This window comes from Cavia porcellus, unplaced genomic scaffold (assembly GCF_034190915.1).
Source record: "Cavia porcellus strain 051 isolate PalLab524CR breed Dunkin Hartley unplaced genomic scaffold, mCavPor4.1 scaffold_8, whole genome shotgun sequence".
NCBI lineage: Eukaryota > Metazoa > Chordata > Mammalia > Rodentia > Caviidae > Cavia > Cavia porcellus.
The window spans coordinates 42963101-42978684 of NW_026947491.1; the positions used below are offsets into that span (position 1 = coordinate 42963101).

The following is a 15584-nucleotide window of genomic DNA, read 5'->3' on the forward strand; positions in this document are numbered from 1 at the left end:
CCTAACTCCCAGTGAAGCCAATCTCTGACTTGACTGTCCTAGGGCATTATTTGGAAATGAAGTGCAATCAGAATTGAGGATGAACAGATTGTAGTACTGGTGTAGAAAGCATGAAATGAATTCACCATACTTGGCTGTCTCTTAATACCATCCGTTCATGCTGTTCGATGAACTCTGTTCTTGTTTCAGAGACTATGCCCTTTCATACCTCTCCCTGCGAGCTTGTATTGGACTATGGACTGCCTTCCTGTGTATTGTCCTTGTGGCAACTGATGCCAGTTCCCTTGTCTGCTATATTACCCGCTTCACTGAAGAGGCATTTGCCTCTCTGATCTGTATTATTTTCATCTATGAAGCAATAGAAAAGCTGATTCACCTGGCAGAGACCTATCCCATCCACATGCACAGCCAGCTGGACCAGCTTAGCCTCTATTAGTAAGTGTGTTTTCTGCTTATATTTTTCTTTTTCTTCTTCTTTTTTAATGGAGCAAAGGGCCCAGATTTAATGGCCGATGCAGTGTGCCAGGCAGCGCTCAGGAAAAGTCTTAGCCTTCTGGGAAACAGCTCAGATGTGGACAAGGAGGTCTGGAGGGCTGCCAGAGGAGAACAATCAAAAATGATGACCTAGGATGGACTGAGAGTGAGGCCCAGTGGAGACTTGAGAAATGCTTTCCAGATCTTTCTTTGCTAACAGGCACTGAAACAAAACACTGCTGCCAACAGCAGGGATTTGAGTTTGTTGTTGGGAAGAATTATTTTATGAACTCCGAGGCCATATTATCAAGGGAGAGAGTGGGCTTTTTCTCTGAAGATGTACAGATAACTCTTAGGAACCATTAGGCAAAATAGATTAATAATTCTCTTCAGATTAGGAGTCTCTTCCTCTGTATCACAAAGATTTAGAAGCATCTTTACTTCCTAGGTTTTTGCTCAAGATTCTATGTTTCAGCCAAGTGTGGTAGTACACAAATGTGATACCCACACTCTAGGTGGCTGAATCAGGAAAATCACAAGTTCATCCCATTTATTAGCACAACTGTCTCAAAAATAATAATAAAATAAAAATATTCTAGGTACTTTTCATGTCTTCAACAAAAATACAGCTGGCACTGTTTTCAGCCATCTAAGAGAATATAGCCAATGTACTATTTCTTCTCTGGAATAATTTTCTCCAGATTATGATGAAATCTCCTCTTCCTGTAGCCCTATACTCTGTTCTTTGCCTTCTGGCTATATAGTTTGTTCTTTCTTTCTTTCTTTCTTTCTTTCAGTACCGGGAATCAAACTCAGGACCTTATGCTTGCCCGGCAGGCACTTATGCCACTGAGCTTTCTCCCCAGCTTGGCTATATAGTTCAGATGTCTGAAGCAGATAATTTTTTAAATTTGAGACCGTCTCTTACTAAGTCACCAAGTTGCCCAGACTGGGTTAGAACTTGAAGGACTCTTGCTTCAGCTTCCAGACTCCTTTGATTTAAACCAGACCAGACTACAGATATTTCTCATTTAACAACCAAGTTCTGTTCCTATGACAAGGTCATTAAATGACCTACAGGCATTACAGGTATATGCTGCCACACCTAGCTTTTCGTGGGTTTTTAGCATTGAATAATATTCCATTGCCTAATATCTTAATTTATCCATTTACTTACTGAAAGACATCTTGGCTGCTTCAAATTTAAAATTTATAATTTTTTAAAGGCTTTGACTATTTTTAAGATAGCCTCTTTCTAGATAGTTCAGATTGGCCTTAAACTCTCAGTGCAGTCCACGCTGGCCTTGAACTCTCAGTGATCCTCCTGCCTCAACCTCCCAAGTGCTAGGATTTTGGACATGCACCACCATGTCCTACACTGGTTTAATGTTGACTATTTAAAGAAAACATTTACATATATCACACACAAACACACACACACACGCAACTTTTTGGGTCAGAGTCTCTCTGTCTTCTCCAGACTGGCCTCAAACTCCTGAACTCAAGTGGTCATTCTGCCTCAGTCTGCCAAGTGGCTGGAATTATTATGTGTTCTACTATTACTGGTTTATTTTCATTTTTAATTAACACATAGTAATGGTATATATTTATGGGGTACAGTATAACATTTTGATGCAAGTATATAGAGTATGACCATCAAATTAGAGTAATTGGTATAGGTATGGCATTGACTTTTAAAAACTTATTAAATATAATGTTTTACAACTTTCTCTATTACTTTTCTTTCTTTTTTCTCTCTCTTCTTTTTTTTTTTTGGTTTCCTCTAATTATTCTGACCTATTGAGATCTTTTTGAGTTTTAATTCTGTCATAGGCAGCATGTTTATTAAATTCATATATGAAACAAATATGGTAGAGATGACTATGTCAGTTGACTATATCAGGAGCCAGGTCAGGTGGGAAGCTTGCAGGGTTGGGAGACAGTGTCATGGCCAGGGGGAGGTGTACAGATATTCCTCTTTCAGACTCACAGTTGGGGCTCACTGTTTGGATTTAGGACTCACTGCTGGGACTTATGATCTGTCTTTTTTTGTGTGTATGTACAGTTCTCTGTGTGTACATTTTATTTATCGCAGTGCCTCAGTGTCTTTTTTGGTACAGTATACCTTTATTAGATAGTATTGTGATTTTTGATTATACTATACAACAGAATTCTGTAGTTTTATGTTGTTACATATTATAGTACTGCATGTAAGAGTTACAGTTCCTCAGTTAGCAACCAATTCATTTAATGACCTAGTCATAGGAACAGAACTTAGTTGTTAAATGAGAAATATCTGTAGTCTGGTCTGGTTTAAATAAAAGAGGAGGCTGGGGAAAGAGGAGGCCTGGCTCTAACAAGAATAGCCAGGAAATGGCCAAAGTAGTGGGGTATTATCAAGGATAATACAGAGTTGGAAAGAGCTCACACCATAGTTTTCCAGGAGACTGCACATTTTAGAACAAGAGCATGATGGGGTGTAAAAGTAAACTATCCAGGCCTGGAGGAAGTTGTTGAGAACTGAACAGAGTTATCGGGACCTCCTTGCTATGTAGATTGAATTTCATAGCAAGAGTTTAAGAGATGAAAACCAAGCAGGGAAGCTGTCAGGGCTTCATGTGCAGGGCGTGGTTGTCTGCATAACATCCAAGACTTAAAGCTGATTCGAAGTCATCTTTAGTAACGGCCAACTGAAAAACTGGGATATAACTGTACCTCTAGGTGGGCCTCAGCCAATAGGGTACATCTCAGAGATCTACAGCGTGCAAAAGAGAAAGAATGAAGATGCTGAGAGAGCCTTTAACCCAGTTATGGTTAAAAACACTTATTTGAATATCAGGTTGCTTTTCTCAAGAATCTTATTTCTTTTTCTCTCAGCTGCAGATGTACTGTCCCAGAGAACCCAAACAATCACACTCTGCAGTACTGGAAGGATCACAATATTGTGATAGCAGAAGTGAACTGGGCTAACCTCACTGTCAGTGTAAGTTTGGGAGCTGCTCGGTGTGCTGGCATTGTGACCTCCAGGTTTAGAAGTTGGAAAAGGGCTGGCCCTTAAATGCCAGCTTTGGGATTTAAGAAACATAGATTTAAAAAAAATAAAACTAGCTGAGTGTGATGGCACATACTGTAATTCCAGCACTTGGAAGATGCAGGCAGAAGGACCATGAGTTCAGGACCACCCTGGACTACATATTAAGTCAAGGCCAACCTGGATTGCTGCATAGTGAGATGTTGTCTCAAAAACCAACATAAAACTCCCAGAAACACTATTCTTATTGACTTCATTTTGCCCTTTCAAAAGTTCTTTGTATATAAAGAAGGCCACCCCTCTCTTCTCCCCCATGCATACCACCCTGTGACCCTGGGCTAAGGACATGTAGGAATGAAACCTGCTGGGCAGGAGGCAGGTCCAGGCTTTGTAAGGCTTGGGAAAAATTCGAGTTTGGAGATCCTCTATAATAAAAACAGTATAAATTGCTAGGGCCTTCCCCAGAATCTTAGAAGCTCAGGACTGTTCTAATTCCATTCTTAAAAGTGCCTCAAGGCGGTAGTAAAGATTACTTGAAAGTATCTCAGTTAGGACCACGGTAGTACCCTACTTGAAAGTCAGAACCCCCAGCTGCATGGAGGTCAGTGGATGGCAGCATGTGTTCCAAAGCACCTGTGGGATAACAAAGAGTGGTGGTAGCAGCTGTTTTTACTGCGTATGTCCATTGTTTGTCACCCAGAATGTTTGTTCTTCCAGAAATGCCAGGAGATGCATGGAGAATTTGTAGGATCTGCTTGTGGCCATTATGGACCCTACACGCCTGATGTACTCTTCTGGTCCTGTATTCTCTTCTTCACTACTTTCATCCTCTCAAGCACTTTAAAGACATTTAAGACGAGCCGCTATTTCCCAACCAAAGTAGGTAGCACGCTCATGCTGTGTTTGGGTTGTGATACAAGAAAGCCTGCGCTCACCCTCTATGCTGATTGTGGAGCAGATCAGCAGTGTGGAGAGCTCCAAATGTCCTGATGAGGACAATCTCTTCTAGTGTCTGGCACCTGTTTCATACATCTGTGGTGTGGAATGGGGATTCCTAAAATTCTTTCTGGCTTAAAAGTACAGTACCAGGTAGGCTGACAATGGTAGTATTGTTCTCTAATAGCTATTAAGTGTCACTGGAAATGCACTTTAAGTGCATTTCCAGAACTTGGTACACTAAGCATGCAACAGCTGGAGCTAGTCTGTGAACATGGTAAGTTGGGATGAGTATCTTGAAACTTTAGAGGATCCCAAAACTCAGATCTCTTCCCAAGGATGGCTCATGTAATAGCTTATGAAGTCACTGGCCAGATTGATGGCAGCAGGTACTCTTCCCCTGATTTGGCTTGCATCACCAAAGCCCCCACGACCTTTCCCTTATACAGATAGCATTGTCTCTCTATCATGAGCAAGACTTCCGCCAGTTTTGTCACGACTTAATTGGAGGTATAGTGTAGAGTAGCTAACTGGCCCTTGATTTGAAGGGAGCTCAACTCAGGAGGAGATGGCTTTCCTATAAGTGAGCTTTCAGTCACGGACCTTTTTAGAACAAATCATGTGAGTGGATAGGGGTTCAGTTGATATTTATTTATATACACACATAATCAAACCCATTCTTATACTTCATGAGCCTGTGCTGTAATTAAGAGACATACATATTAAACAAGTTCTGATACAAACAAGTTTCATATTAAACAAGTTTATTATCTGAACCAGTAGTTAACAAACAGCTACTAGGTACCTAACTCAGGAGTCGGTAAGTACTATGGTAGATGCACAAGAAATTTAAAAGACTGTATCTGCCATCAGATAGAGAGGAGACACACATGAAACAATTGGGTGGCATGTGCATCAGTAGTTGGACACTAGTCTAGTATGTCAATCCCATGGGCGTTTGGAGGAAGGAAGAGACACTGAGCTCCAGGTTGATCAAGACAGGCTTCAGGTGGGGTGACTCTGCAGGGAATCTATGTACATTCAGGGGAGAACCAACAGAACCATGAAAAAGGTGCTGGATACCTTAGGCAACAAGGCAGAAGGAAGCCTTCTTAAGCTACTGGTGATGTTATTTATGCATGTCTAAATTACATTCTGCTCTGGCTGTATTGGAAGTTTGTATTAAGGTAGGCATAGTCATTTGATAGAAACTATTTTAATGTAATAGATTTTCCCTTGTGCCTGTTTTGTTTGTTTGGAGACAGAGTCTCACTATGTAGTTCAGGGTGACCTTGAACTCACCAGTGTAGTTCAGGCTGGCATCAAACTGACACCAGTCCTTTTGCCTCAGCCTCCCAAGTGCTGGGATCACAGACATGTGTCCCCATACCCAGTAGAAACCATTTTATTAAAACTATACTAAGCTGGGGGCTGGAGATTTAGCTCAACGGCATAAACGCCTGCCTTGCAAGCACACAGTTGTGAGTTCGATCCCTGGTACCGATAAAAAGGAAAAAGACAAAAAAAAAGATAAACTAAAACTATACCAAGCTATAACGTAATATATTTTCTTAGAGCAGGTCTTCAATAAGATGGCAATCCACAACAAAATGGAAATAAGTGCTATGAAAAGAAAAAGAAGAAAGAAAAAGAAAAAAAAAAAAGGAAGGAAGGAAGGAAGAAGCAAGCAGGAGAGAACTCCAGAAAGTCTGGGGGAGGCAGGAAGTGGCCAATTTTAAGTCGAATCATCAGAGATGTCAGGGGAATGGCAGTATATATGAGTTAACCTGGTAGAGGTTAGTGAGCGATCTAAGAGATCAGCTAGAGAAAAGCATTGCAGATGGGAGGATAAGAAAGTGTGAAGACTCTAAAGTGAGAATGAGCCTGGCACGTTTATTGAGCAACAAGGAGATGTGTGGCTGGGGCAGAGTGAGCAGAAAAGCATTAGGAGCTGTGCATAAAGAGGGATGATGCTATTTGTGTGGGCCTCAGAGGCCAAGAAGGCATTTTGAGTTTTTAATTCCATGAGACAAGGAGTCATTTGAAGATTTTAGTAGAAGTGTGATAAGATCCAGGTTATATTTTAAATTACTATTCCTGTGGCTGTGTTTAAAGAGAACTATGAAGGGCAAAGACAGAAGACTATTAGGAGGCCACTACAGTTGCCCCAGCAAGAGCTGCTACTGCCTGCGCTGAGTGGGAGAAGCGGAGATGGTGAGAAGGGCCTAGATCCCGGATGTTGGGTGTGAAAGGAGGTGATGCTACTGCTGAAGTTTTTGCGTAGCATTGTGGACCATGACTATACAAGAGAATCTTCTTCCCTAGTTTCTAGAACTAGAGCCTTAACCTGGGCCTAAATGCCCCAAAAAGGAGTCTCCAGAGATTGATTTAGGTCATATTGGAGTTTGTCAAAGGGTTTATTCTCCCTCGTAATGACCAGACTTTATGAGCATTTTAATTTGGGTATACTAATGTATTCCTGTTGTTTAAATATGCTTGTGTTAGTTCAACTGTAAAATGAAAGCATTTTCCTAAGGATTTTTAAAGCTTTTACAATACTGAGTTGTTTTCTAACATATTTAACTTAACAAAACACTGTTTTAACCTTTCTTATGCCAGGTACGCTCCATGGTGAGTGACTTTGCCGTTTTCCTCACTATCTTCACAATGGTGATTATTGATTTTTTGATCGGAGTCCCATCCCCAAAGCTTCAAGTTCCCAGTGTGTTCAAGGTAAATGGATCTCAGGATGTTTGGTGCCTTCTTGTGGTTTCATAGAATCTGATCCCTGCTTGGTTTCAAAGGCCTTTCCACATGCCAATTGTTTGATAAGTTTTGTAGTTCTCTAAATATAAAACTTGTTTCTTATACCTTGCTATTCACAAAAGTAAATTCTTTAGGTCTGACTGTGTTCAGATCAGAAAAGTCAAGGAACAGAAAAATCAAGATTGTTTAAGGAATGAAAAAAAAACCCAAATATCATAAATACCATTTATAGTTAAATTTAAAATAATGGACTATCCTTGTTTACATAAACATGTACCAGATTCTGTGGAAACGTGGGTCCCTGGGACAAATCTAGTTAACAACACTTTTAGTGAACAGCAGCTGTTTCAGGGCACTAGGAAACACGGAACTGGTAACGGCCCCAAGCCCTCCTCTCAAGGGTCTTCCGATGTCGAAGGGAGAAGGGAAATGAACCCACGAGGGGCCTTGTCTGGAGTCCAGCTAGGACCCCTCCTAGAGTAATCAGGATATGTTTTCCGTGCTGTTGTTTGCTTATATAGTTATCTGTAATTTACAATGTCTTTCAAAACATATACATAGTACAAAACAAATGATTAATGCAGGGGACTCCAAATCTATTTGAGTTTGGCAGTATTAGGAAACAGAGAAGATAGAAAAGCTGTGTTCAGATTCACAGATCCCTCCCACCCCCGTTGGGTAGAAAGGAGAGAAGACCTGGTGTGCTTGGTGACTTCAAAAGAGTAAGGGAGTAGGGGATGGGAGAGGATTGTGAGGAGAAGGCAGACAGGAAAAAAGGCAGTCCCTGGCTCTGCAGGCCCCATTCCGTGGCCTTTGGCTTCCCTTTGTCTTTCTATATGAAAAAGGGCTGTTAAAAATAACTCTTTCCATATTATATAAAAATGTTTAATTTTGTTAAATTTGTTGAAATACTATCAGTTAGAAATGTGTGAGTTAACAAACAGCCTTTTACAACACCTGTGAGACTCTGGGCTTCTCATCTTTGTGTGAATAAACACAGTCAGCTTTCTCTCTAATGCCTCACTGAGGTCAGCCCTGCAGGAGGAATGGGTTTTATATAAAAACAGGTAATTTAGGATTATTAAGCAGTTCTTGGAAAATTTCCCTGATGGGTAGGCTTAAGATAGTCAGAAGTCACCAAATTTCTGGGCCATCTGGGAAGAAAGCCTCTGGGAGGAAGGAGAGATGAGAAAGGGATATTGGACAATGTCCAAGGAAATGTGGCTAATGAATGGGTTCGTTTTCAGGAAGCAGACAGGAAGTTTTTTCTTCTTTCCATTTTTCTCTTCCCCAGTAAGTGTATGACCATCAGCTTCTAGAACCCAGCCTGAAGCTGGGACAGTCACCCTTCATCCCTTCTTGTTCTCAGAGATGGATATGAGTACTCCAATCCATTAAATAAAATAGAATCATTTTGGCATAAACCTATGTACATCCTCCTGCATAGTTGAAATTGATTTTAGATTATTATAACACCTAATAAGATATGAATGCTGTACCAGTGGTTATGCTGTAGTGTTTAGGAATAATGATAAGAAGTCTACACATTCAGTGTACATGTAGTTTATTGCCAAATATATTCAGCCTGCAGCTGATGAATCAAAAAATATAGAACTCACAAATATGAGGGGCCAGCTGTGCTATTACCAGGGGCCATCATGTCATTAGGATTTAAAAAATTTTTGTGTTTGTCCAAGAACTTAACTGCTACTTGGAACATTGTTATTAAGGAAACATAGGTTCTGAAAGCCTTTAGAATCTAACCTATTCATAATTAAGGACTTACCAGTATAAGAGCCTTTGAACTTGAAAGTCCCAGCTAATGTAAAACTAAATACTCCAGATATAACAAATTCTGCTTTTGTTGTTGTTGTTGAGTTTTGGTTAATTCTGGGCCTATTTATGTCCCTGGCCTTTTTTTTAAAAAAATGAACCTTTGATTTATGACAGAGTGAATTATGGGATCCTCAATTGGAAATCCATGCAGGGGGAGATTGCCTACCTCACATCATGCACAATCAATTCTATATGACATTCTTCTTATGACAGGAAAAATCTAAAGGTTACAGAATACTTTCATGACCATGTGATAAAGATTTATTAAACAAGGTGAAAAACAAGAGCATTAACTCTCAAAGGCAAAAATAAGGAAAACCAAATGGGGCAAGGTGGCACATGTCTATAATCCCAGCTACTCCAGAGACTGAGACAGGACAAGAGGATTCCAAATTCAAGGCCAGCCTGGACAATTTAGTGAGTCTTTCTTTCCAAATGAAAAAGAGCCTATCCTGTAATCCCAGCACTTGGGAGGCTGAGGTAGGTGGATTGCTGCGAGTTCGAGACCAGCCTGGGCTATAAAGTGAGCCCAAGGCCAGCCTGAACCGCATAGCGAAACCCTGTCTCCAAAAAAAAAAGGAAAAAAAAAAAAAAAGCCTATCATAGTAGTATAGGCCTGTAATCCCAGTACTCTGGGGAGTAAGGCAGAAGGATCACAAATTTAAGCAGCGTAGGCAATTTAACAGGTTTAGCAAGAGCCAGTATCAAAAAAAAAAAAAAGAAAAAAAAAAGCCAGGTAGGGGGGCTCCACACATAATCACAGTATTGAGGGGGGTGAGGGCAAGAGGATCATGAGTTGAAGCCCGGCCTAGGCTTCATAGGGAGGCCATGTCTCAAAACACAAGCAAAACTGCACCCATGCATATCACTAGTCCTACAAACTGGTTCTCTGGGACTCAGATGAGGAGTTGGGAACATTTAAAGCAGTGCTGGGAGAAGGTGCATTCCTAAGGTAGAAGGGCCCGGCAGAGGCCCCACTACCCTAGGTATAGGTCCTCCACTACAGACTCAGCACAGTCCTGGGCCTGATGTGTCCTGGTCCCCAAAGCTGCCTCCCTTCTGGAATATGGAGGTTATGGTGGAGACAGAGTCTCCAGAAAGCATCCAGGACCACGGGGAGCTCGGGGAGGCCCCATTGGGGTCAGAATGGGGTGCAGGCTCTCCCAGTTCCAGGATATCACTGCCAGCAAAACAGGGACTCACAGGGCTGGGTGGGTGTGGAGGCTCATGGAAAGAAAGAAGTGGGTGAGCTCGGTGGGGGCTGCAGGCTGTGTAGACCCTGTATCTGCTGCACCCATAAGTGAGCTTTGACCATAGGTAGGTGGCCTGGCATCTTCTGAACCACACCGGCACTTGGTACTCCTTCAAATTCAGCCTGACTGCCAGGGCCGCCCAGGCCTCAAGGGAAAGTACCTGTCTATCTTGAAATGTTTTTCCAGCTTATGTGCTTCTTGCATAGATTTGGCAGTGGGGCCTGTACACAGGGCAATGGTGACTGAGACAAATGGACCCCTCCCATCTCCTCAGAGGTAGCTTTGAATAAATCCTTTTTCATTTTTATCAAACTATATGGCCTCCATTGATTTGGACAGTGGTGAGCAAATGAACCTGAGCGTATGAACCCAGGAAATCATCAAGTTACTGTATCCTGGCTCCTGTTCTGCCCTGCACCTCTCCCTCTGGCCTTCTATCCTCTCACACCATCTGCCAAACATGGCGACTTGTCTTCCCCACAGTACACTGGGAGTAGGAGCTGGGAATCTAGAAAGTCTGGGTATGTCATAGCTGCCCCAAGCTTTGTGAACAATTGTTTTATAGAAGCATTGGAGGGGTTTCTCAGTCAAAAAGTCCAAATGTAGCCATCTCGGGCTCTTTTCAAGCCTCTAGATTCCCCTGCACTGCTGATGGGAGGAGGCCTGTGGAGTGATCCAACCCAAGCCCAAGAAATTCAGGCAGCTGACTCCACTTTGCCTTTGCTTGTGTTGTGGACCCATGATGTGGCCTCCAGAGAGGAGAGGCGAGGAGAATGGTCTAAGTCAGCGGAGACAAACTTATGCTAGGCATGCTACAGTGGGCTGTACCATTAAGCTCTAAAAAGTTGGGCATCATTGCTCTAAGTTATTTATATTTGTCTTTGAAAGCGACTAATTTTTTAAGAACAGATTTAGTTGTTAATTATATTTACTTGGACTAATGTTGAGATAAGTTGCTTTCTTTGTGCAGAAGGATTTAGAGAATAAGTGGGAAGAAATGTAGGATTAGTAAATATTCCACAGCAAGTTGATAATTGAGGACTTACTATTTCAAAGAGGAGTTGGGAAAAGGTCATATATTCCCTAAAGGGTTGCTGTATTTATCTTTTTCAAAAAGGATTCATATTCAAATGAAAATAAAAAGAAATGTATAATTCTGATTCACTTTGATCTATTTTACCCCAATGACTGTAGTTAAACTAGAAAAATAATTTTCCTATTAGCCAACAAGGGATGATCGAGGATGGATTATCAATCCCATTGGCCCCAACCCCTGGTGGACTGTGATAGCTGCCATCATCCCAGCTCTTCTCTGCACTATCTTGATATTCATGGACCAGCAGATCACAGCAGTCATCATTAACAGGAAGGAACATAAACTCAAGGTAACAAGACGTTGTGACCTAGAAGAAAGCCATGGCAGCCTGTGGCATTTTTATTTTAGGATAAACCCATGTACACCAGGAACTTTAAAACCCAGGTAAAAAGTCTTAGGAAGGGCTCATAAAGGGGGTCTTCATTCTCTAATAACACTACTATCAAAGGTTGGTTTGGAGATGAAACTAGAGTGGAGCACTGTGGAATGATGTGCAAGAAACTTGGACTCCATTCTTCTTCTCTTAAACCTCTGGGGAAGATGGTCAGCGAGTTCTTGCTGTCCCTTCTCTAGTTATATGCTCTGAGTCCTCAACTATGTAGCTTGTCTTCCTAAGGTTTGAGTCAGAGCTTGGGCAACTGCATTTTCCTTGGGCAGGTATTCTTCCTTTAGTGTCAGTTACAAGGGTTTTCCAGATTGAACTTTGAACTGCAGAGACATTAGGTACTAGAGTTAGTTCTAGTGCATGAACTAGTGAGGTGCTTCATGTCTCCCATCTCTGTTCTTTCCTTGCTTAGACTAGGTAGCATTCAGAGCTGGCCGGGATCTCAGGTGTGTTGTAGGAACTCAAGAACATTTATCTCCCACTCTGTCTTAGTTACTTTTTACTGGTCGCTGAGACAAAATACCTGAAGCCCAAAGTTGAGAAAGGAAAGGTTTATTTCTTACAGTTTTTGGAGGTTTTAGTCCATATTCAGTTGGCTCCAAAGCAGGGTGACATGGCTGGGCCGCAATTCCTGGCGACTGCAAACAGCAAGGAGGAAACAGGCAAAAGAGCAAGACACACACACCTTCTTCCTGCCATTACGTTACATCCTGACTCCACCCCTAGGCCAGTGTAGCACTCACACTCCCAATCCAAGTGCTAGACAATGAACCAATCACAAATGCACAATGCAAATGCATGAGGCCTGGGGGCCACCAACATAAACCATGAGACATTCCTGTAAATGTCTACTAGAATCATCATGAGTTGGCCTCTAGTTACTTTTCCAGAGAATGGATTTTGGAATGTGTAAGACTCAGAGCAAACTGGGGGTACTTGGATAAGGAATGAGTACTGACACATAGGACACACTAAGATTCCCATTTTTCTTTTCTGTTTCTTCCTAACTTGGAGGGGTTGCAAGACTCCTGTGGCATCCCTGGACCCTTTCCTACTTGCCATAAAACTCAGAGGCCCTTAGCTCACGATTACATGCAGCACACTAGCTAGCCCTCCAATGATGACAGGTGCTCTTTTTCCTCACAGAAAGGCTGTGGCTATCACCTGGACCTGCTGATGGTGGCCATCATGCTGGGTGTTTGCTCCATCATGGGCCTGCCCTGGTTTGTGGCTGCAACTGTCCTGTCCATCACACATGTGAATAGTCTCAAGCTAGAATCTGAGTGCTCTGCTCCTGGAGAACAGCCCAAATTCTTGGGCATCCGAGAGCAGAGAGTGACAGGGCTGATGATCTTTGTGCTGATGGGCTGCTCAGTCTTCATGACAGCCATCCTAAAGGTAATTATTCATTCACTTGTGAAACAAATATTGAGTGCTTTTGTGCCAGGAATTCTGCTGAGTGTTTGGAATACAGTGGCAAACAAAACAGATACACATACAAATTCTTGTACTGGAAGAGCTTATTCTAATGGGGTAAGACATGTAATATTTGTGTAGTTAAGAAAATTAGTTAAGATAAATATGATAATTACAGAATATTATAAGTAATGTGAGATATATATATACATATATATGTATATATGTGTGTATGTATATATATATATATATATATATATATATATATTTCTTTGCAGCTATTGAGAATTAAGGGGTTCTATTTAGACCAACGTGACTTTGGGGTTACTAGGTAAAAGACTGCAAGAAGATAAGAAAAGGGCTGGGTATTTAGCTCAGTGGCACAAGTGCCTGCCTGACAAGCGTAAGGTCATGAGTTTGATCCTCAGTAAATACATAAATAAAAAGATAAAAGAAAAAGAAAAACCAAAACTGGGTTCAGGTGGAGCCCTCTCTCTCCAGATGGGAGGAAAAGGACTCTCCTCTTACCATAGGGGCATTTATTTATATATTTAGCAGCTTAGTGTCACATGACACCCCACTGCCTAGTAATCTGCATATATGGCTACCTAAGGGCCTGATTTGGGGAGCCTAGAGTCACTTTTTTTGCAGCTCACCCTAACTGCTCCCTACAAGTTAGGGTCAGAGAAGAGAGTATTTAAGGTAAGATGGAGCCAGCTGTATCATTGGTAGTGGAAGATGGCATGAAAGATGAGGAGAAAAGCAGTCACATCTGGCCCTGAAGTAGGAGAGAGTGATATGTGTTCTAGAAAATATCAGGGTCATGTGGCTCAACAATGCTGAGCAAGGCGAAAGAGAGATGAGTCTGAAGAGGAGGCAGGACCAGCTCTTCCAGGCCTTGCTGATGCTGGGAAGCTTACCTTTGGGAGTTTGAACAGGACAGGGCATGATTTGGTTAGGCGAGCATTTTTAAAAATCACTCCAGCAGCTGTCTAAAGAACAAATGCTTAGAATAGGAGAAGAATAGACACAAGATGAGAGGGGCAGTTACAGGTGAGAGATAAGAAGGCGTGGATGAGAAGGTGGCAGGGACAGATAAAACAGCATGGCTTCTACGTGTCTTCGAGGCAGATCTAAAGGTCTTGCCAGCTAAAGTGGATATGGAGGGGGGTAAGGAAAAACCAAAGATGCCCATTATATTTCTGACTCAGCCATCTGGTGAAGAGTAGTAATATTTCTTAAAATGGAGTAGACATTTTGATTTTGTGGCAAATAGGGTGATGGTAGGATTTGAATGAGAAGTCTAGAGTTATCTGAAGGAAGAGACCAGAGGGGGATTCTGGATTAATAATATAAGTATTATTTTTACTATTATTATACTATTACGAGTGGTACTGAAAGCTGAGAGGGTAGATGAACTCACTTGTGAAAAGGGTAGCTACAGAAGAGAAGAGAGGCTGGGGCGTGCTGGTGCATGCCTATAATCCCAGCACTTGGGAGGCTGAGTCAGAAAGATTGCTGTGAGCTGAAGGCAAGAATGAGATCCAGTCACTGTTCAAGGCCTAGTCTTGTTGGTTGGGCTGAATTATATAGCAAGACCCTGTCTCTAAATAAATAAATACATTGAGAGAGAAAGAAAAGAGGGTCCATTGAGAAGAGCAGACTTGAGAAGTTTGGTTGAGAAAGAGACAGCAGCAGAGCCTCAGCAAGAGCTGCCAAAGGGTCTGGAGGGAAATTGGAACTTATGGCGGCAGGCCGAGTGAGGAGAGTGTTTCAGGGACAGATTGGTTAGTCAGAAGATGTCTAGAAAGAGATGACAGTACCAAGGCTTTTGGATTGTGTCTGTCTGTCCACTCATTCCCAGGGAGGAAAAGCCAGACAGTGGAGAAATGTGAGAGCTATGATTTAACTCACCATGTAATCATAGCATTTCAGAACAAAATGATTTTTTATCATTGTTAGCTTCTACTTATAAGTTATTATATAAAGCCAGCAAAAACTAATGGAATTAGTTTATGGAATTCTTGTGACTAAGTTCATTCTCACTTTAAAAGTTCGTGTAGCATTTAACATGTCATGATACCAGATTTCACGTGTAGTCTTTCTGCCCTTTGTCTGCAGTTTATCCCAATGCCAGTACTCTACGGAGTTTTCCTCTACATGGGAGTTTCTTCACTACAGGGAATCCAGGTATTGCATAATTGAGCCCAGGTGGTGTCTTCTCATTGTGAGTTCACCTATCCTGACCAGGGAGGGACAGCTCTCTACGAAAACCACAGCCAGTTCTTGAGAAATTATTTCCCAGTCTTGTTTGGCTGGGCTGTTTTAGAAATTTCTTTGACTGTAGGACAAACTACAGTTACGTTGGCCTAAAAGTACAGAGACTTCTAG

The 15584-nt window shown here is 41.8% G+C and overlaps 1 protein-coding gene across 4 annotated transcripts in view; it reads left to right on the forward strand.

The window, feature by feature from the left end:
• The window catches only part of Slc4a8 (solute carrier family 4 member 8), an 86146-nt gene that overhangs the window by 54526 nt on the left and 16036 nt on the right, over positions 1 to 15584 (forward strand). For 3 of the 4 annotated variants that reach the window (XM_005006465.4, XM_003476046.5, XM_063254781.1), the window contains exons 14-20: positions 190 to 435; positions 3352 to 3457; positions 4223 to 4384; positions 7061 to 7174; positions 11520 to 11681; positions 12924 to 13175; positions 15315 to 15383. In XM_005006465.4, coding sequence (XP_005006522.2) covers positions 190 to 435; positions 3352 to 3457; positions 4223 to 4384; positions 7061 to 7174; positions 11520 to 11681; positions 12924 to 13175; positions 15315 to 15383 — 1111 coding nt within the window. The remainder of the gene's footprint in view (positions 1 to 189; positions 436 to 3351; positions 3458 to 4222; positions 4385 to 7060; positions 7175 to 11519; positions 11682 to 12923; positions 13176 to 15314; positions 15384 to 15584) is intronic. The other variant, XM_063254782.1, reaches the window with a different exon arrangement.